At 32.7% G+C, this 24647-nt stretch overlaps 1 protein-coding gene across 1 annotated transcript in view; it reads left to right on the plus strand.

Moving 5' to 3' along the window:
- Window positions 1–8248: 8248 nt before the first annotated feature.
- The window catches only part of LOC102802676 (potassium channel subfamily T member 2-like), a 117328-nt gene continuing 100929 nt past the window's right edge, over window positions 8249–24647 (plus strand). Inside the window, exon 1 of the mRNA XM_085492395.1 lies at window positions 8249–8429. Coding sequence (XP_085348521.1) covers window positions 8329–8429 — 101 coding nt within the window. The 5' untranslated portion in view covers window positions 8249–8328. The remainder of the gene's footprint in view (window positions 8430–24647) is intronic.

The following is a 24647-nucleotide window of genomic DNA, read 5'->3' on the forward strand; positions in this document are numbered from 1 at the left end:
TCAGAGGGTCTACATTTCAACTAAGATGATATATAGAAGATAATATTTGGTAATCGTAGTCCTAAATAACTATTAAAAATAGCTAGACGTTTCGAGCAATGGCTCTTTATCGATAGCATAGGAGAAAATGTTAAAACTGTATTAACATTTTCTCCTATGCTATCGATAAAGAGCCATTGCTCGAAACGTCTAGCTATTTTTAATAGTTATTTATGACTACTATTACCAAATATTATCTTCTATATATCATATTTATCAGTCCGATCAGCGTTTATTTATTTATAAACTACTATTACATTTCAACTAGCCTAGCTAGTTATAATTGACTTTGTAAAATCATGCAGTTTATTTTGAACCGATTTAAAGTCATAATATTATATTATATTTAAATTCAATATTGGTTTCAAGTGGTTTCTGATATATACCTTTATATACTTATATAATACAACATTTGAGGACACTTAAAGTCTATTTGTTGTGTAGTAGAATGTTACTATTACTGTCTGAGACTGCGCATTACATGAAGGAAAAGTAATCAGCACGGTAATTGTATTTCAATCGTAAATTACTCCATGTCTATCCAATCTTGTTTCAAGTTTAAAAGAGTCCACTGTTGGTGCTAAAACAACATTGTTGGGTAAAGTGTTTCAACTATTTACAACTCTATTACTGAAAAAGTATTTTCTGACATCCAGACGTGACCCATTATTTTTTTAATTTTAAAGTCATAGCCTCTAGTTATAGATGGTCCATAACTAAATCTTGGTGGGTTGTATATTTGTGATTAGGATAATTATAAGTTTGTATCATGTCTCCACGTAACCGTCTATACACTAAATAAAAGTAAGCAATTTAAGAAACTTAAACCTGGTGTCATATGGCAAAGAGTTTATACCTGGAACAAGTTTAGTTGCTCTACGTTGAACTGCTTCAAGGATATCCATATGACGGACTTTGTATGGTGCCATACTTCAGTTGATTATTGTATTCGAGATGAGGCCTAACTAAATATAGCAAGACAAGTGACTCTGCGTCCAAGTAACTAAAGGAACGACGTATAACACCAAAAATATTACTGTGAAACATGTCTAATTCGCGAGCATGTCTTTTTAGCGAATTTAGCGAGAGAACTGATTCGCTAATTCAAGATGTCGCTAATGTCTTTATTATAAATTCAAAATGGCCGCCAAACAACATCTTTTTTCTCCACACACACTCTGTAAACAACACACAAAAATGCACTGACATGATAGATACACTTTATTGAAAAGTAAATTAACACAGCAAAAATAAACGTATTCATTGTGGTCATTATTTCAATGAAAATAAATAAATGAAGTGATACTGATATATTATTACGGAAATTAGTAGTTGAAATCCCCGTTGAATCAGTTTTTTGTCATTGCGAACAGAATCAAATTACACTTTCTTTGTTTTTTTGGAGGTGATAATTGCGCATTTGTTTCAGAGCGCGACAGACAAGTGTTGTGAAAACAGGAACTCAACAATGACAAGAGAGATTCGCTAAATCAACATTTCGCTATTACGTCATTTTACTACAATTCGCTAAAATTGCATGTCGCTTTTTCAACATATTTTACAGTATCTGCGCCATATAGTCAATATGTTGATTAAAAGACAAACTATTATCCGCAAGTACACCGGGGTCTATCTCACAGTTTGTAACCTCCAAAGTAATGGTGGTATTATTGCCTCTCATGGTATATAGATGTCCAGGATTACATTTGCCTATTTGAATGACTTTACATTTGCTTAGATTAAATCTCATTTGCCAAGTATCAGCCCAGGATCGGGCTTTCATAATATCAAGTTGTGTAGAACAATAAGTATTAGCATATAGTTTAGCGTTGTCAGCAAATAGCTTGAGACTGCTTAATTAAAAGACGTTTGTGTGGGACAAAATCAAATGCCTTTAGAAAATCCAAATAGATAACTAATATAAATCAACTGTGCCACCTTCTTATATAACAATAATTCATAGATTCAGTTTAATTTGAATGTTTATATTAAAGGGCAGTGGTCGTCGCGCCACGCATGCGTGAGATATGGGTCTCATATGAACAAAGATGCTAGATGGTGACTTTGGTTGTTGTGCAGACCAACGAGCACAAACTGAGACGTTATTAAGCTTAAAGCGGGGAGTCGTCATCCGCGCATGCGTCAGATGGCCATAGCGTGTCATTGTTTACAAACAAGCGTCTACCCATGAGTCCTTGCGTTTTTATCGTGTGTTATTTTCATCGATTGGGACTCAATTCCCGCGTGTGTGCAGGTGACGACCCCCCCACTTTAACTAGGCAATTTCTTTGGTTATTGGAAGGTATCAAAGAGTCACTGGTGGCAATTAGTTCACGTCGCGCCCAGTTCAAAACTCGTACTTCCGTTTTCCTATAGAAGAGTGCATTGGTTTGTGGGAAAATCAATGTTTATCAACACAAATGTCGTACATCCGCAGCACGACGACCACCGCCCTTTAACACAACATATCACAACACAGTCAGTCAGGACTAACCACCGAACGGAATTAATACGCTTATTTTGACTGAGATATATATCCTGATCGAGTTGCACTCATAACCTGATTGGAATATTGTTATCCTGCTCGACGGTTAGCTCCGACTGACCATAGAGGTAAAAGACACTAGACACTGAGTGCGACGACCTTCATTTAAAATACACGTCATTCTATAGATTAATATGGAATACACAATAAAACGAAACAAACTAAAATTAAATGGAACACACAAATAACATAAATACAGACAATAGGTGTTATATTGCAACTTGAAACGTCAATCGATTACCAGTTCCAATTTGATACTTATATCAAGTCTCAAGCTCGTGGCAAACCATCCTGCTGAGCACGTGGTCTCGTATCCGATCGAAATCTGTCATTTCTATGAATGAAATGGTATATGGAGACACACTGCACCATACCAATGGGATATGGCTACGAATGAGCCATGAGTACAATTTTAAACTCCAGGATTTATTTAATGTGATAGAAGTACATACGTTACATACGTATGTTAAGCAAAATTATACACAGCGCCCGAATGTATTATCACATTACTAAAAAAAATGAGTTATAACTTCTTCAAATCTAAATTCAGAGCTTGATTTATCACTGTGTTCCTGAAATGTTATACTTAATGAATAAGTTCTATACTATTTAATTTTCTTTTTACAACTTTAACTTAAAACTTTGCCGACAATTCAAGTAAATATATTATTCAAATCATTTACTTAATGTTATCACATGAAAACAGTGCATAACATCGGGAGCATCTGTGATTGTAGTTTGACATTTTCAAGTGACAGAGGTGCAAATACTAGTATATGTTCTATGACTGACGCCCTCTAACGTCATAGAGCAGCAACACTTTTGTTTAGTTAATACACCCTTCTCAACGCGTAGTTCCGCTATCGTGCATGCACATGTAAGCGAGAAAAAGAAATAATGTAAATTTGTTTTTGTCATAAATAAAATGTTTATTACGCGAAACACAATTCAGTGTAATAGAATAAAAATAAATATGTAATAACAAACAAACAAACTTGCATTTAATGAATGGATTATGAATTGTTCACAATTGCGTTTAATGAAATAACAAAAACATTCCTATGACAGTTATAAAACATTTTTTTTTCAAAAACGTTACATACGCATTGTTATTTTATATAGTGTAATTATCATAATACACATTGTTATGTTATGCAGTCTAATTATCATAATCACATTGTTATGTTATGCAGTCGAATTATCATAATCACATTGTTATGTTATGCAGTCTAATTATCATAATCACATTGTTATGTTATGCAGTCTAATTATCATAATCACATTGCTATGTTATGCAGTCTAATTATCATAATCACATTGTTATGTTATGCAGTACAATTATCATAATCACATTGTTATGTTATGCAGTCTAATTATCATAATACACATTGTTATGTTATGCAGTCTAATTATCATAATCACATTGTTATGTTATGCAGTCTAATTATCATAATCACATTGTTATGTTATACAGTCTAATTATCATAATCACATTGTTATGTTATGCAGTCGAATTATCATAATCACATTGTTATGTTATGCAGTTTAATTATCATAATCACATTGTTATGTTATGCAGTCTAATTATCATAATCACATTGTTATGTTATGCAGTCTAATTATCATAATCACATTGTTATGTTATGCAGTACAATTATCATAATCACATTGTTATGTTATGCAGTCTAATTATCATAATACACATTGTTATGTTATGCAGTCTAATTATCATAATCACATTGTTATGTTATGCAGTCTAATTATCATAATCACATTGTTATGTTATGCAGTCTAATTATCATAATCGCATTGTTATGTTATGCAGTCTAATTATCATAATCACATTGTTATGTTATGAAGTCTAATTATCATAATCACATTGTTATGTTATGCAGTCTAATTATCATAATCACATTGTTATGTTATGCAGTACAATTGTCATAATCACATTGTTATGTTATGCAGTACAATTGTCATAATCACATTGTTAAGTTATGCAGTCTAATTATCATAATCACATTGTTATGTTATGCAGTACAATTATCATAATCACATTGTTATGTTATGCAGTACAATTATCATAATCACATTGTTATGTTATGCAGTATAATTATCATAATCACATTGTTATGTTATGCAGTACAATTATCATAATCACATTGTTATGTTATGCAGTCTAATTATCATAATCACATTGTTATGTTATGCAGTACAATTATCATAATCACATTGTTATGTTATGCAGTACAATTATCATAATCACATTGTTATGTTATGCAGTCTAATTGTCATAATCACATTGTTAAGTTATGCAATCTAATTATCATAATCACATTGTTAAATTATGCAGTCTAATTATCATAATCACATTGTTATGTTATGCAGTACAATTATCATAATCACATTGTTATGTTATGCAGTACAATTATCATAATCACATTGTTATGTTATGCAGTACAATTGTCATAATCACATTGTTATGTTATGCAGTACAATTGTCATAATCACATTGTTAAGTTATGCAGTCTAATTATCATAATCACATTGTTATGTTATGCAGTACAATTATCATAATCACATTGTTATGTTATGCAGTATAATTATCATAATCACATTGTTATGTTATGCAGTACAATTATCATAATCACATTGTTATGTTATGCAGTCTAATTATCATAATCACATTCTTATGTTATGCAGTCTAATTATCATAATCACATTCTTATGTTATGCAGTACAATTATCATAATCACATTGTTATGTTATGCAGTCTAATTGTCATAATCACATTGTTAAGTTATGCAATCTAATTATCATAATCACATTGTTAAGTTATGCAGTCTAATTATCATAATCACATTGTTATGTTATGCAGTACAATTATCATAATCACATTGTTATGTTATGCAGTACAATTATCATAATCACATTGTTATGTTATGCAGTACAATTATCATAATCACATTGTTATGTTATGCAGTACAATTATCATAATCACATTGTTATGTTATGCAGTACAATTATCATAATCACATTGTTATTTTATGCAGTCTAATTATCATAATCACATTGTTATGTTATGCAGTACAATTATCATAATCACATTGTTATGTTATGTAGTCTAATTATCATAATCACATTGTTAAGTTATGCAGTCTAATTATCATAATCACATTGTTATGTTATGCAGTACAATTATCATAATCACATTGTTATTTTATGCAGTACAATTATCATAATCACATTGTTATGTTATGCAGTACAATTATCATAATACACATTGTTATGTTATGCAGTCTAATTATCATAATCACCTTGTTATGATATGCAGTCTAATTATCATAATCACATTGTTAAGTTATGCAGTCTAATTATCATAATCACATTGTTATGTTATGCAGTACAATTATCATAATCACATTGTTATGTTATGCAGTCTAATTATCATAATACACATTGTTATGTTATGCAGTCTAATTATCATAATCACATTGTTATGTTATGCAGTATAATTATCATAATCACATTGTTATGTTATGCAGTCTAATTATCATAATCACATTGTTATGTTATGCAGTCTAATTATCATAATCACATTGTTATGTTATGCAGTCTAATTATCATAATCACATTGTTATGTTATGCAGTCTAATTATCATAATACACATTGTTATGTTATGCAGTACAATTATCATAATCACATTGTTATGTTATGCAGTACAATTATCATAATCACATTGTTATGTTATGCAGTACAATTATCATAATCACATTGTTATGTTATGCAGTCTAATTATCATAATCACATTCTTATGTTATGCAGTCTAATTATCATAATCACATTGTTATGTTATGCAGTACAATTATCATAATCACATTGTTATGTTATGCAGTCTAATTATCATAATCACATTGTTAAGTTATGCAGTCTAATTATCATAATCACATTGTTATGTTATGCAGTACAATTATCATAATCACATTGTTATTTTATGCAGTACAATTATCATAATCACATTGTTATGTTATGCAGTACAATTATCATAATCACATTGTTATGTTATGCAGTACAATTATCATAATCACATTGTTATGTTATGCAGTACAATTGTCATAATCACATTGCTATGTTATGTAGTCTAATTATCATAATCACATTGTTGTGTTATGCAGTACAATTGTCATAATAGACATTGTGTTATTGTGATCAGGAAATAACATGTTGTTTTCCCGGTCTTCTCTTTTAAACTATAAGGCCAAAAAAAAATGTTTTGTTGCCCTCAGCGACCGACCGAAAAATTTGAAATATCGGGTCGCGTTTTTTCCCATATAACTCGGCTATTTACGACACCCTTTTTTCAATTTTCTGACTTGAGGGCAACATAAGTTGTTGTTTTTGGCCTAATGTGCTGATTATGGAACGATATATGAAAACGTGAAAAGTATCGTCGGTATATGCAACAAATTTAGAAAATGAGCTATGCGTATTCACAACGATAATTGAATTCAGTTGGCCACCGCCCGTCAACGGTGAATTGGCTAAACGATATTTCGCGACAATCATAGGAAGAATTAGTCGAATTCTTTTCACTTGGTGGTTACAGCACCACACACGCTTCGAGCTCGCGTCCGGGGCTCGTGCTTTATTCACATATGCCGTAACGAACACATGACCATGATTTAACCAATACGTTACTTGCCAAGTTAAATTGGACTCCGTCAGTAAAAAAAAAAACATAACCAGCATGCAACATTGTACTCGACTTTATATGGTCGAGTATTGACTTAGCAACTGCCTATATTAGATTAAAACAAAAACAAACGAAAAACAAACAATAATGACAATACTCGGCACGCGGGTCACTTCTATATTTAACCAGCTAGGGGCCAGCTAGTACCAGTAGATCACTCCGATCTTCCAGGGACAGGGAAACAAAATCGTCCTAGGTATGGTAGAGTTGCAGAAAATTCTTGGATGCTTTGAACATTTTGAATGGACTTTTAAGTTGTATTAATAGTATTTAAAATTTGTATCTGTGAATTTCATATGTTGTTATTAATAATAATATTAATAATAATACAGATTTATTACACCGTAATGAAATTACAAATTCATTTTTGGTTGAAAGTAATAAAAGGTAAGGTAAAAAGGTAAGTTATTTGTTTAATTTATATTAGAGTTGTTTTGTAATTTACTATATTAAGTCTGGTCCTTCATGAAATGGAAGACCGTCACGGTGAAGGCTAAACAAAATGCGAAGCACATATTACAATACAACACAATACTAGTATACTACACAATAACTTGAATATAATTAAATCACACCCTGAACTATGAAAAAAGGGCTATTTCCGATATCTAGGAATTAGGGAAAGCCCGATATCGGCGAGGCATGGCGATACTGTGTAGGTGATTTTGACCAAGAACTTGACACCAAACGTATAACCATTAAAAAAACAAAGAGACCCCCTAAGTTTATAGAAATTATTTATTATCTGCAAATCGCGGCCGTAATCGTCAGCAACAGTTTCGTCGTCAAACCTATTTAATGTGACGATACGCCGAGTTGTAGATTTTGTAGAATGATGTTATACTAGAACAGTTACCAAGCTTGGGAAGATACTCTGATGTCAACGAGATTAGTGACGGCGTTATAGTTGGCATTCTTTGGGGTTTAGTAAACGACTGAGTGACACCGTCGACGGTGAGAGTGACATAAGATATCGTCACTGTTGTGGTCATCATGGCGGAGGTTCTAGTCGATGGGGCAGTGCCTCCTTTGCCCCCAAGGTATCGATTTAGAGACCTAGTATTAGGCGATCATTTTGCAGACGGTGAAGACAGGTAAGACAATTGTTTTGTGTCTAGTACTCCTGTGTTAGTGACAATTATCTTCTCGTATCTTGTCCACCGTTTTACGATCACGCTAAAACCGTGACTGAAATTCCTGATAATAACATGACACGAAGTGTATGTGACATTTCTACAGATTTTTCAACGAAGGCAACAACCGTACATTTTAAACTATATTGATGTTTATCCACCAAATAATGAGTTTCCTGATGCAATACTCAGCCGTTTATAGCAAGTGTTTGACAGTGCCGTATCATTACTATGAAAATTTAAATATCACCGTCAGCGCATTTCGCCGGAAATTTATATAATAGATCCCGTACGCTATATATACAATACATTACTGGATTATTACAACTGCGTATTTTTCGCTGTATGATACATAAAATACATGTATAATATTTTCAATCATGAAAAATATTTTATAATTTAAAAAAAATATATATTTTTTTGCTTTGTTAAATTACAACACCTTACTGTTGTAGATTCTATATCTTCATACATTTATAATAAATACCAAGTTACATTATTTAAAATACGCTACTGATACAAAAAAACACATTGCAATCACCATGGTAATATTACATGTACACATTCACAAACTGATAAATAATTCATACCGATATTTGCCTTTTGAATAACAACTCCATTATGATTTGTGGCTACTTGAGAATATATCTAATTAACCCTGCTGTTGTTTTTTGTCTAGCTAAACATTGGAGGTGGGGGTGGGAGGGTTAATTGATGAGGATCTATACTATGCAAATGAGCATAGCAATTTACCTGGTTTACTCATATGACTATAATATTCTGGTTGCTAAGCAATACCATGTTTAATTATCATGCACAACCCACAGGATTGGAACTTGATCTTCTCAATTTTATCTTGTGGTTATTGAGGTAACCAATCTACTAGATGCTCATTTCCCTCGTCACGTTCACCTGTGGATTCAATCATCATAGGATTACCGCTTATGTTGTTTGAGGTAACAAGGGAACTATAGATTAAAATAAGATGAAACAGATTATCTCTATCCCTACATCAGACTGCTATAACAATATAGAGATTAACTTATTATTTTTTGTAAACTTTGGACTACTAATTTGTAAACTAGTCTAAATGGGCTACCAATTTGTAAACTTTCAGTAGTCTAGATGGACTACCAATTTGTAAACTAGTCTAAATGGATTACCAATTTGTAAACTAGTCTAGATGGATTACTAATTTGTAAACTAGTCTAGATGGACTACCAATTTGTAAACAACTAGTAAGTCTAGATAGACTACCAATTTGTAAACGACTAGTAAGTCTAGATAGACTACCAATTTGTAAACGACTAGTAAGTCTAGATGGACTACCAATTTGTGAATTCTAGTAATGTAGATGGACTAGCAATTTGTAAAGTGCTAGTAGTCTAGATCGACTACCAACTTGTAAACTTCTAGTAGTCTGGATGGACCACCAATTTGTACACTTCTAGTGGTATAGTGGTCACAATGGACACAATGATTATTCAGAAAAATAAAATGACAGTTGACAAGGTTTCATGACAAAAAAGATATGAGTTACTTCAATAATGCAACATTGACTTCATCATGAGTAATACCCAAACAGAAAGAGTGAAACATACTGTGATGTTTGCCATGAACAGTGAAATTAATGTGAGTGAGCACAAACTAAATAGTCCTTTTCAGGGCCACCACACACCTCTTGTTGAAGCCCTGTAAAAAAGCCCTGAGTGTGTACCTGGGGATACCCTCAATTGTAATACGTTTAAATGGGTGAACAAAAATTCATTTGTTATCCTGATTATATGCAAATTATATTATCATTTTAGTTAGACATTACTGTATATAGAAGCTATAGGGTTACACTAGTGTCATGCTTGTATTTCATCTAATGTCATGAGTCAGCATCTTAATGAGGTAGAAAGAAGCCTATATCATAATTTTTGCGAAAATTGCAGGATATTGTTTATTGGTTTAATATGCCAATATCCCATGGCACCAATAGATATAACATTCTTTTAGGGACGACGGGACGACGTCAAAAGATTGATGTCGGATAAAAAACTTATTTGCTTTAGTTTGGGGGTGGGGGGTTTTGACCTCAAAAAGTTTCTATCCTACAAAAACGATTTTATTTTTTAATGAAGTCAACAAATTTTTGGAGTATTTGTAATTTTTATTTTTTTTTCTATCCAATCATGGACAAAATAACAGAAAATGAAAAAAACAAACATTCAAGACGAGAAAATGGTTTGGTCCGAGTGTAAAGTATTTTTACACCACCCGACAACCAACTGCTATGTCATACTACTGTCGGATTATCAATTTGTATTTAATGGTGAATCTAGTCTGACACCATGGTCAATATTTATCAATTAAGTTTCAGTGGGGGGTAGGGGGGTTTGGGAAAAACTAAATGAATTAAGTTTGTTATCCTACATTGAACTTTTGATGTTGTCCCTTATGTGTTCCAGTGATGTATTTTGGGAAACTTGTCTCAATATTTTCAAAAATCACTATTTTTAGAACAATTCCATAGAACACAATGGTAAAGAAAAATAGCATTTTTTAACACTTTTTAATTAAAACCTACATTTTTCAAATAATTCAAAAGAACAATAAGTAACCAATCATTAACAATATAATAATTTTGTTCACCTCATGCTATGAGTCCACAATTTGAAATATTGTAAATATCTCTGCCATATGAACCTATAGTAAAGGCAAACTAATTTGTATTATAGTATAGCTCATTTTTTATATTGGGTACATGGAAGATAAACTATATTTTAGTTTAGTATGCCCCTTTTATAATTATTTTGTGTAATATTGTATTATCTATCATAATTGAATTGGAATGTTATTACATGACATGTGATTGACAGATGATAGTACATGTACATTTACATGTATGTACTATGAGCATTCTTGTAGCAATTTAGTCAGGACTTGACACTAAGGGTATTCCTACAGCCTAGGACAAGTAAAATTGCCTTTTAAACAATATATATTTCAGACTTCATATATTTCAGAAGTGAGTCTTCATGTAGTTAGATTGACAGACCGAGCTAATGCTTTTTTTTTATGAATGAATGGAACAGTGTGCAGAGTGGTGTCAACATATTTATTGACCAATATCAATATCAACTTTATCATACTGTAATGATTGAAATAAACTGATTTAGAACCAAATTTTGTTAAAATAAAACTTCATAATTGGTATAATCAAATACATTTCTATCATTAGTTTTTACAGAGGCACAGACTGAATTGAAAAATTCGAATTAGTTTCAACCTTCAGAAATATGGGTATTTAGTAAATATTGTCGGTGTCATCAGGCACTATTGTGAATAATCAGTAGATTCTACATTAGTAGCGTTCATGCACAAGTCTTTAGCATGGGCTACGAGGTCAAATACCTTAGCCTGTGCTACGAAAACATGCATCAATGCAATTCGTTCTTTCTGAATTTGCTTTGGTATTTTTTTATAACCTTAGAATTGACATGTATACTTTCCTAGTATACAGAGTAATTTTAAGAAGATTTTTGTATATTCGTAGCAAGATTGGGCATTCCTTAGCCTGTTTTGACCATGTTTCATCCTGTGCATGAACGCAATTGGGTCTATCCGATATGCAAACATATAAGATTAGCTTAAATTTTATCTCATACTTTTTGTAGTGTAAACAGTACCAGTACTATTATGTGAGAAATGTAATATTCAATTTATTTTGTTTTTTCATTGTTTCCATGGTGATAATATTTCATTATTCAATGTACTTTCAAATAATTTTAGGTAACATAAACTGAAAAACTGATATGCTGTCATTGACATGAACTCAATGATTTTTTTCCCATAATGCATAGCGATAATATGCTCAGTAGATTTATGCAAAACATACATGAATGAGTTTGTTAATACTAGAGAGTTTGTAGTCAGTCAGTAGTGACTATGTCAATGCAATATTACAAATCAATATGTAATCAAGACTTTATATATATCCATCTTATCTGGCGATGGGGTGTATAATCAATATTTGCATAGCTGGGTGATGTCAACACCTAATATCCATGTTAACTGTCTTTGATCAATTGCTTGAAATAAAGTTATAAATTCAAAATACACTTTCTTTTAATTTTTTCTTGCCTCAACAACAGTGTTAATACATCACTGGCGATTAAAGTTCTTAATTGACTAATTTTCGTACTCGATTACTGTAAAACACTCAATTTTATCAAATTTGGTTGAATTCACAAATTAACAGATTCTGAATCTTAATTTAGCTAATGTGTCAAGAAGCTCATTGTGAGAATATAGTGACATCTTTGTCCTCAGCCAATGAGGACAGAGCTAGTTTCTCAGTCAGCCAATGAAGACAGAGATAGTTTCTCAGTCAGCCAATGAGGACAGAGCTAGTTTCTCAGTCAGCCAATGAAGACAGAGCTAGTTTCTCAGTCAGCCAATGAGGACAGAGCTAGTTTCTCAGTCAGCCAATGAAGACAGAGCTAGTTTCTCAGTCAGCCAATGAAGACAGAGCTAGTTTCTTTGTCCTCAGCCAATGAGGACAGAGCTAGTTTCTCAGTCAGCCAATGAAGACAGAGCTAGTTTCTCAGTCAGCCAATGAAGACAGAGCTAGTTTCTTTGTCCTCAGCCAATGAGGACAGAGCTACATTGTAGTTTCTCAGTCAGCCAATGAAGACAGAGCTAGTTTCTCAGTCAGCCAATGAGGACAGAGCTAGTTTCTCAGTCAGCCAATGAAGACAGAGCTAGTTTCTCAGTCAGCCAATGAGGACAGAGCTAGTTTCTCAGTCAGCCAATGAAGACAGAGCTAGTTTCTCAGTCAGCCAATGAAGACAGAGCTAGTTTCTTTGTCCTCAGCCAATGAGGACAGAGCTAGTTTCTCAGTCAGCCAATGAAGACAGAGCTAGTTTCTCAGTCAGCCAATGAAGACAGAGCTAGTTTCTTTGTCCTCAGCCAATGAGGACAGAGCTACATTGTAGTTTCTCAGTCAGCCAATGAAGACAGAGCTAGTTTCTCAGTCAGCCAATGAGGACAGAGCTAGTTTCTCAGTCAGCCAATGAAGACAGAGCTAGTTTCTCAGTCAGCCAATGAGGACAGAGCTAGTTTCTCAGTCAGCCAATGAAGACAGAGCTAGTTTCTCAGTCAGCCAATGAAGACAGAGCTAGTTTCTTTGTCCTCAGCCAATGGGGACAGAGCTAGTTTCTCAGTCAGCCAATGAAGACAGAGCTAGTTTCTCAGTCAGCCAATGAAGACAGAGCTAGTTTCTTTGTCCTCAGCCAATGAGGACAGAGCTACATTGTATTTTCTCAGTCAGCCAATGAAGACAGAGCTAGTTTCTCAGTCAGCCAATGAGGACAGAGCTAGTTTCTCAGTCAGCCAATGAAGACAGAGCTAGTTTCTCAGTCAGCCAATGAGGACAGAGCTAGTTTCTCAGTCAGCCAATGAAGACAGAGCTAGTTTCTCAGTCAGCCAATGAGGACAGAGCTAGTTTCTCAGTCAGCCAATGAAGACAGAGCTAGTTTCTCAGTCAGCCAATGAGGACAGAGCTAGTTTCTCAGTCAGCCAATGAAGACAGAGCTAGTTTCTCAGTCAGCCAATGAAGACAGAGCTAGTTTCTTTGTCCTCAGCCAATGAGGACAGAGCTAGTTTCTCAGTCAGCCAATGAAGACAGAGCTAGTTTCTCAGTCAGCCAATGAAGACAGAGCTAGTTTCTTTGTCCTCAGCCAATGAGGACAGAGCTACATTGTAGTTTCTCAGTCAGCCAATGAAGACAGAGCTAGTTTCTCAGTCAGCCAATGAGGACAGAGCTAGTTTCTCAGTCAGCCAATGAAGACAGAGCTAGTTTCTCAGTCAGCCAATGAGGACAGAGCTAGTTTCTCAGTCAGCCAATGAAGACAGAGCTAGTTTCTCAGTCAGCCAATGAAGACAGAGCTAGTTTCTTTGTCCTCAGCCAATGAGGACAGAGCTAGTTTCTCAGTCAGCCAATGAAGACAGAGCTAGTTTCTCAGTCAGCCAATGAAGACAGAGCTAGTTTCTTTGTCCTCAGCCAATGAGGACAGAGCTACATTGTAGTTTCTCAGTCAGCCAATGAAGACAGAGCTAGTTTCTCAGTCAGCCAATGAGGACAGAGCTAGTTTCTCAGTCAGCCAATGAAGACAGAGCTAGTTTCTCAGTCAGCCAATGAGGACAGAGCTAGTTTCTCAGTCAGCCAATGAAGACAGAGCTAGTTTCTCAGTCAGCCAATGAAGACAAAGCTAGTTTCTTTGTCCTCAGCCAATGAGGACAGAGCTAGTTTCTCAGTCAGCCAATGAAGACAGAGCTAGTTTCTCAGTCAGCCAATGAAGACAGAGCTAGTTTCTTTGTCCTCAGCCAATGAGGACAGAGCTACATTGTATTTTCTCAGTCAGCCAATGAAGACAGAGCTAGTTTCTCAGTCAGCCAATGAGGACAGAGCTAGTTTCTCAGTCAGCCAATGAAGACAGAGCTAGTTTCTCAGTCAGCCAATGAGGACAGAGCTAGTTTCTCAGTCAGCCAATGAAGACAGAGCTAGTTTCTCAGTCAGCCAATGAAGACAGAGCTAGTTTCTTTGCCCTCAGCCAATGAAGACAGAGCTAGTTTCTCAGTCAGCCAATGAAGACAGAGCTAGTTTCTCAGTCAGCCAATGAAGACAGAGCTAGTTTCTTTGTCCTCAGCCAATGAGGACAGAGCTACATTGTAGTTTCTCAGTCAGCCAATGAAGACAGAGCTTGTTTCTTTGCCAGCCATTGAGGACAGAACTAGTTTCTCAGTCAGCCAAAGGAGACAGAGCAGCTTTCAAGTCAGCCAATGAGGACAGAGCTACTCAATCACCATTTCTAACAATTCTGAATTCTCGTAGGACAGTGGTCATCACGCCATGTTGTGTTCAATATACATGTAGGACCCATAGTGACATATACAATGTGCATAAAATACATTGTTTGTTTACATGAAATTTGAGCTTGTGCTGCACGACAACCACTGTCCATTAAGATTTTCAAATTATTATTATAGTTCCAACATATTTATTAAAATTATTCACTGTGTATGTACCGGTAACTCAATTTGATTGAGGCATTTGATAGCGGCAAAAATAGCGGCACCAATTATAATAGTTTGAGTTTATAATGATGTGTAGAATTAGCATGATTTGGTGGAATCACTATATCATTAAGTCTAATTGGAAATTTAACAGCCCTATGTTGTAAATTTGCTGCATGTACATTGTTCTCTAGGTTAATCCTATCAAGTGGGATTTACATTGTACCGGTAAATGTAAAAAGTGGCTTTTCATCTCTTTCAGCTTGTATTTCTGCCTAAAATTATAAAGAAAAAGTTAAAGATTAATCATATGCTGAGATTAGGTCAAATTATTTAAATGTAATTTCAAAAACATAAAAGAATACATGTATATGATAATTTTTGAAATAATAATATTGAAATTAAATATGTAATTATAGTCAGCTATGATAATTTATCCGATATGTTCTCATATGGCAAGCATGTGAGTATTCAGTTTACATTATTTTGAATGTGGGTGTGCATGCTTTATACAAACCTAAAAATGCTTAAATGTGTCAATTGTGATATAGATGTCCCATCATATACCGTGACATTCTTACATCATTACTAATTGTTTCATACAGTGTTTGTATATATTATACAAAAAACTCTTGTATGCAGTATATTTATTGTGGTTGAATAAATTTCTTTAGATTTACACCATTTTAGCTATTGCCAAATTCTTTGGGTGAATTTGTTCAAGTTCATTGCTATGTGTTTCTTATTACATGTTGTCATGTGCAGTGTTGAGAAATGAAACATTTTCCATAAAGTGTAATTTTTTGTCCCAGGTTTTTTACACTAATAAAACAAATTGTTTCACAAAAATGTATTAAAATAATAATTTAATGATAATAATAGTGATAATTTAGAACTGTAAAATAAAATTTGGGCATAATTAACGTGTTAGTACACTGTCTCCACTATAAAGGGAACAGAATACTTCATTTCTGTCTGTAGTTCCACATTGTCTCATACTTTGTAAACTGATGGAACAATTCCACTCCACATATTTAATTCCTGGTGAGAATTAACACTGCATGTGATAAGAATAAAAACAAACCATCTAATATTCTGAATAATCTTTTGATAAGTATTATTTTGTGATCCAATAAATATATTTATTGGAATACTATATTTGCTTTTATTCTAGTGAGAGCATATAATGTCATGAATATATCACACACAAGGTTTTACATTACTGTATAGCGTTGTGTGTGATGTCTGAATACCCTTCAGAAATGTCACAGTATCATACACTACACAATACATTTGTGGCTACCTGTAATAATCCTGGTAGTTGATATGTTTCTATATTCAATCATTTTGAGTTACTTTTAGATTGCCAGTGAACTCATTTTTTAGCTGTCTTCAATAATTCAAAGTACCTTGACTTGTATTGTGTAATTTTTTGTCCCAGGTTTTTTACACTAATAAAACAAATTGTTTCACAAAAATGTATTAAAATAATAATTTAATGATAATAATAGTGATAATTTAGAACTGTAAAATAAAATTTGGGCATAATTAACGTGTTAGTACACTGTCTCCACTATAAAGGGAACAGAATACTTCATTTCTGTCTGTAGTTCCACATTGTCTCATACTTTGTAAACTGATGGAACAATTCCACTCCACATATTTAATTCCTGGTGAGAATTAACACTGCATGTGATAAGAATAAAAACAAACCATCTAATATTCTGAATAATCTTTTGATAAGCATTTTTTTGTGATCCAATAAATATATTTATTGGAATACTATATTTGCTTTTATTCTAGTGAGAGCATATAATGTCATGAATATATCACACACAAGGTTTTACATTACTGTATAGCGTTGTGTGTGATGTCTGAATACCCTTCAGAAATGTCACAGTATCATACACTACACAATACATTTGTGGCTACCTGTACTAATCCTGGTAGTTGATATGTTTCTATATTCAATCATTTTGAGTTACTTTTAGATTGCCAGTGAACTCATTTTTTAGCTGTCTTCAATAATTCAAAGTACCTTGACTTGTATTGTTTTTGTTATTGATCAGCTAAAATTTTAACAAATATTTAGTTTATGAAATATACATATGGTATGGTAAAATTTAGTGAGCTCAATATGATATAATTTATCAACTTTCATTTTGAAAATTGTTATTCAAATTGCTTCCATATATTTGGTGCCTATAGGTACTGTACATGTACATGTACCTTGTGGTGATCTCAGTCTAATTTGCTCATTGCGTTGATATCAAAATGTTTTAATATTTTTTTTTTCTAAAAAAACTACCAACCAAGTTGCTTTGATGTTGAATATGTAAGTACCTTGGTTGTTCTTTTGATGCTGTTAGAACATTTTTTATTTTAGTGAATATCATGTCCGATAATGCTATTAAATTCTGCATTCTGTAAATCACCTCTCTTCTTTTTAGTGAATTATGTGAGTTTGATTTCTCATTATGCTTGTTGTTAGCTCATGTACAAGTAATAGTGTTAATCCAATTGCTTTGACTGCCACTAATAGACCATTATGCATCTAAAAATTGTATTTATCTCTTTACTAGTAAGATTTTGTGTTAAACGAATTTGGTTATTTTACCGTAGTTACCGTAGTAGTATAAAATTAAAAAATTACACACTCAATATTTTGCAATAAGAAGTACCGGGTAATTTATATTTTGAAATTGAGATTTAACATTCTGCAAAATACTTTATTTTCACTTTGAATTTTTTTTTTTGCTTATTTCCCTGAGAGATGATTCAGTGAAATTAAAATCCAGTGGATATGCCATTTTCCTATAGTTTACATTCAACTCATCTAAAATTGGTGAAAATAAATTCCATACAAAATACCCAAAAAGTCTATTCAGTGAAAACTAATTCCAGTAAAACAAAGTATTTTACAGTATATGTACCTAGTATGTGCATTTATGGTTTATGGTTTTTATGGTTTCCAACTGTGCATGCATGTGAACATTGTTAGACTGTTCCATTATTGTGTTCTATTCTGTTCTATTGTATAGTCTTTATCTACAGTGTACATCATGCATGCTAGTCACAGTATATTTCAATGCAATACACACCACTCGCAGTTGAAATTAGTACCTTGTCGTCACCTAAAATTTTTAACAAAGCATGATATATAGTTTTGAATTTAAATAGCTTTACTGGCTAAATTCTCCTAAAAAAATTGGCTGTTATCAATATGTAAACGTTTTTATTTTTTTTTCTCTCTCTATACTCACATGTGCTTTTCTGAGCTAGTTTAATATATTATATAAATTTGCACTGATATCTAAAACTACAAGAAATCTAACATTGCCAATCAATCTGTCAAAACTTTTGGCATATTTGGAGATTTCCAGTCAGCGAATGTTCAGACTGCATTATTAGGGTCATTCAGATTACAGAGATTTATGTAATATTGAAAGTTGTTACATGATTATATCACATACAAGTATCCTGTAGGATGGAATCAGTGAATTGTTTATGTTAAATTTAACAAAAAGTGGAAACACCAATAAAACATACAATGTACATGTATTTCCGCATTACAATGTAAACTATGTAGTATTAAAAAATAGAAATGAACAACCCACACTTTGTCATGGAAACTGTGATTGTAATACAATAGTATTATATTTGTAATATTTATCAGTCCCACCATCTGTTGCAGTATGTATAATCCAGTATAAACTAAGCAGAAACCAGTTATAGATTAATATCTGAGATAATTGTATTTTATCATTAATGAATACAATATTTGTAATTTAATATTAAATGGTATACATCAGCAATTATAAAAAATAAATAAATTATATTTGTTGTTGCATATTGAATTCATAATTGTTGCATGTTGTGGAATGTTTGTTTACATACAATAAAGGAACTTACGGGCAGGTTTGCTAAAATGATTGACAGGTGCAAGCCTTATATCATTATTGTCACTAAAAATTGAATAAATTTAAAATACAAGTATGCAGCACTATACAGCTTATGTAAAGATTAATAAATTAGGTGAATTATAACAAATGTTCAATAATTTTTTCATCAGTTTTTGTTGTATACCAGTATAATTTACTAAATATTGCTCCAAAACATGAGAATATATTTGCCAAATGTTAGGAGGACAAGTATTCCCCACATTTTAGGAGAGCAAATTTTCTCCACATTTTAGGTGGGACAATATTCTCCCCATTTTAGGAGGGACAATATTCTCCCCATTTTGGAGGGACAATTTTCTCCCCATTTTAGGAGGGACAATATTCTCCCCACTTTAGGAGGGACATTATTCTTCTCATTTTAGGAGAGACAATATTCTCCCCATTTTAGGAGAGACAATATTCTCCCCATTTTAGGAGAGTCAATATTCTCCCCATTTTAGGAGGGACAATATTCTTCTCATTTTAGGAGGGTCAATATTCTTCTCATTTTTGGAGGGACAATATTCTCCCAATTTTAGGAGGGAAAATATTTTCCACATTTTCTTTTCTCTGTGCAGTATACATGATGTAATATATTTCATGTTGCTAAGCTGATGAATGAAGTTCACTCTCAAAAACAACACATTAATAGTTTTAAACAGAATATATATTTGCATGCTGCCATCTTGGAAATCCATACTCTGTGTTGCAGTGGTTTAAAAACTTATCGTTGAATACACGCTTTACTGTACATTGTACAAAACAGCAAAGGCATCTATATAATAATACGACACATAGCAGTTCATGTGATTGATGTCTGTGTATGTCACACGTCAACTGAGGTGAAAGAAAAAAAGAATGCAAATGCAAACAAATTGTTCTGCTCCATTAGTGTTTGTGTATAGTCATGAAAATCAGGCATGCATTTTCTGGTAACAAACCATGATGAAATGTTCGCATCATTTCGTTGGTTCTTATCTGCTATTTCATATAATCCTATTGTACAGTGATTGATGTCACCAGTTGTTCAGTGCTTTGCATTGACAACAATTTCTCGCAAAATTTCTTGGAATCTATGTCATTTAGTTTTTTATCTTCAATTTGTCAATAAGCATAATGGAGCTCTGCAATAAGAACAATTCTCAATTCTTGAATTCATTTGAAATTAATTATTTTATGATTAAGTTGGAGAATCAATCTATTGGTATAGGTTGTCTAGGTGGGTGTAGTTAGAGTTTCTATAGCAATGACCTCGTTTCCATAGCGATGACCTGTATTTGTTAAATGTACTCGTCAGAGAAACTTATCGTTTTTATTTTAGTTTTGAATCTCTACCCATATTATTCCATTCTGATGCAAGGATACGTTTCCAGAACATTGTAAACTGCAATGGCATTTATTCATGTGTGAATTCGTTATTTCCTAAATAAAATGAAAATTTTTTTGCTTAATAAATAGGGAAGAAAAAACTATCACAATGTTTTGTTCTGAAAGTGACACATGTCAATTTTTATTATTTTTACCTGGTAAGAAATATATTTTTACAGGCAAACTGTCAAATTCCGTTGATATCCATGTAAAGCATTACCCCCCACCCCCCAAAAAAAATTATTAGTATTTATCATAATTTTCTAATAATTCATGACAACCATATATATAACCGAATAACATTTTGTGGTGATGAAACATTTTTATCAAAAACTAATGGTAAAATTAACCCAAATCATGGATGTTTGACCTGTTTTGGTGTAAAATTTAGTTACCATATACGATATTCTAATCTGGGTTTTGTAATAATCTGCATTAAATGAACCCATATTGTAAAGTCAATATCATTTGTTTTGATAGTAGCCAACTACCTTAACATACAATTTGGTACAGTGAATTTTCTAGACACAGTTTGATATTTGATTGTCTTTGTTTGTTTAATTTTATTGCATCATACTACAGATTAATACTGAAGGAATAATATATGGCTTTCCCATCACCGCTGTCTATGTCTTCTCGTAAATACTTTTATTGTGAATGCAATAAATAAAGAATTCTCATCAATGTACATCAGTGATTCTCCCACCAAATGTAGCAAAGAAATACCGTTACTATAGGCAACATTATTACATGGGGTCAAGGGTCAAATTGCAGAGGAATTAGAGATTCATAAAATGTAAATACCAGTTAGTTGGATTAAAATTGGTAAAACAATTAAGTTTGTCATAGAACGAAAAACCAAACTACTAAATATTTCCTGAAAATAAATATATATTATTTTAGAAATTGGTTATTATACTTGATTATATTTATTATTTAACAGCTAAAAACCAAAAGACAAGGTTGCTGTAGCTTTGCTATACTATAATTTGAACATCCTGATCGATTGGCTAGCATGCATTTGCAAAATTAAAAAAAATCTTTCATGTACAATTCATCTTATTCTGAACATCCATGCAAAGAAATGTTGGTGTGAAGCCTTTGTGAAAACTAGTATCAGTGTTTTGATACTGAAAACTGACAGAATTGAATTACGGTAGATGTCTTTATTAAATTGTGGCAATTAATGGTGTACACTTTCACTTCTTAATGAAGTTACACTGCTTACTGTACATTTCATGGCTTTTTCAGTTCAGACTTATGTCTGCTTATGTCCTTGTTAATTATTATCACCAACCTAGGTACTCATCTTTAGAACACACAGTGTCTGACATGCTCAACTTGAAATGTTCCTGTGAATTATTATCACCAACCTAGGTACTCATCTTTAGGACACACAGTGTCTAACATGCTCAACTTGAAATGTCCCTGTGAATTATTATCACCAACCTAGGTACTGATCTTTAGGACACCCAGTGTCTGACATGCTCAACTTGAAATGTCCTTGTGAATTATTATCACCAACCTAGGTACTCATCTTTAGGACACATAGTGTCTGACATGCTCAACTTGAAATGTCCCTGTGAATTATTATCACCAACCTAGGTAGTCATCTTTAGGACACACAGTGTCTGACATGTTCAACTTGAACTCATGGTACTCATGTTAATAATATGGTAGAATGCATATCCCATGATGCAATACAGCAAAATTACTACATACTGATGAAGATAATAATTTTTGTTATCATTTAGCTCTGAAAGGTTTGCCATGTTTTAAGACAATTCTCATTCATCTTATCACATAAATGTATTAAGATCAATGCATAACAACTGCATACCCAAGGCACCTGTTGAATACTAATTTACACAGTTTTCATCAGATTACAACCAAAATATTGTTGATTGATAAATAACCACAGTCGTGAAAATAAAAAATTTGGTATCCAGGGTAACAAACCGTTATGTTGTTGTAGTCAGCTGTAGTCTCTATCTGTGTTTTAGAGATAATTGTCACTTGTTTAACATCAAATTTGCCTGGTTGTCATGGTTAAAGAGTAGATTACATTTCCTGCACAAAGCCATTACATGTATGTATATAAAATGGATTTAGTGAAGGTCACATAGAATAGAATAGAATAGAATAGAATAGAATAGAATAGAATAGAATAGAATAGAAGAATAGAATAGAATAGAATAGAATAGAATAGAACAGAATATCTTCCATGTACTATATATTGAACATTTACATTAGTAATTGATAGTTGTCAATATTTTCACATACTAGACAGAATGCTGAAAGTTTCTGTAATCTCTAGTGAATGAGTCTACTGAAATATTAATAGTGATCTATCCATGCATGTGTAGAATGTCCTGACATTATGTGTGTATCCCTTTTATGATAGAAGTCACTAATGAGGGTGACAAAACTCATTAAAACTGACATTTTGAGAATTTTAAAACGACCAGTACAAACCATTTTCTACCTTTCTCACATACTGGACATGTGAATGTTCTGTACTAAAAGTAATTACCATTAATTAAGTAAATTAACAACAAGTAATTAGCATACAGCTTCAAATTTACTTCGCCAGAAACCCGATATGTTGAGTAAGTAATTCAGCAAATTAAATTGTGTGATGTTGACAGAAATTTCTACATAAAGTTTGTGTATTACACAACAATATTGTCTATGCATCTCAAAGTATAAGTGTTGTGCTGCAAGGCTCATTTCCTCTAATTTTCTTACTCCTCCACTATGGATACATGTATGCAGTTTTATGCTTTCTGTGCTAATGCTTACTTATGATGAATAGGGTATTCAGGACCAATGCATTGTGGGATACCAACAGAGTTGATTAAATTGATGGGGGACTGGAAAAGTGAAGCTTTTCGGAGGTATCTACATCCTTTCCTGCCCTTACATATTAACACTGCCCATCGCTTCGCATCTCAACCGCCCCACGGCGCAGCTCTAAGCTGAACCTACTCTACCTCATTACGTTTACAGGTGTTTGGGTAACTTTGGTCCAGTATATACCAATTTAGAATTTTAGTAGTGTACCAGCGCTCCTTGCTTTTGGAACCTGGGTTTTAGTAGTACTAGTAGTGATACCAATGGAATAAACTACATTTACCCCTATTGTTTTCCCAAACACCTGTCCTATGTGTCTATTCCACAGACCCTCTGCAACGTTGTTGCCTAGTGACAGTCGAGGATTTAAATGCTACAAATAACTTCTAAGTATGGATTGATATATAATAAAGTCATATAATAAATTTGTACATTATTCATTTAAAAACAGCACATCCATAAATTAATTTCCATTTACTGAATACAATGCATGTAACAAGCACAATATAACACAATATAGTACAAAATAAAGTACATGTAACATGATATAAAATTGTGTTAATTGATATTTGCACGATATTTGAATGACAGCACATAAGTGTTAGGAATGTGATAGTTGCAGTGCTGGTTGCTCATATTGTAGTCAGTAATTCTGAAAGATAGTGAGGGATCAAATAATAATAATAATAATTTAATAATAATAATAATAATAATTTATTTACCTAGAAAATATTTCATACAATACTCAAAATTGTACATGCAGTCTAGGTAAAATGGAATCTGAAATAGCTTAAAAGCTAGTCGAGTCAGATCCCTGACATAACTTGAATTTAATGACTTAAGTTAAGACTGACAGTAGGTTACACCTCAGTATATTTCAAATAAACAAATATGATAATATAATAATATATATATATATGTATATACATACATTTATAATAAATATTAGTTCTAT

This window comes from Saccoglossus kowalevskii, chromosome 17, assembly GCF_978046115.1.
Source record: "Saccoglossus kowalevskii chromosome 17, keSacKowa6.1, whole genome shotgun sequence".
In the NCBI taxonomy this organism is placed as follows: domain Eukaryota; kingdom Metazoa; phylum Hemichordata; class Enteropneusta; family Harrimaniidae; genus Saccoglossus; species Saccoglossus kowalevskii.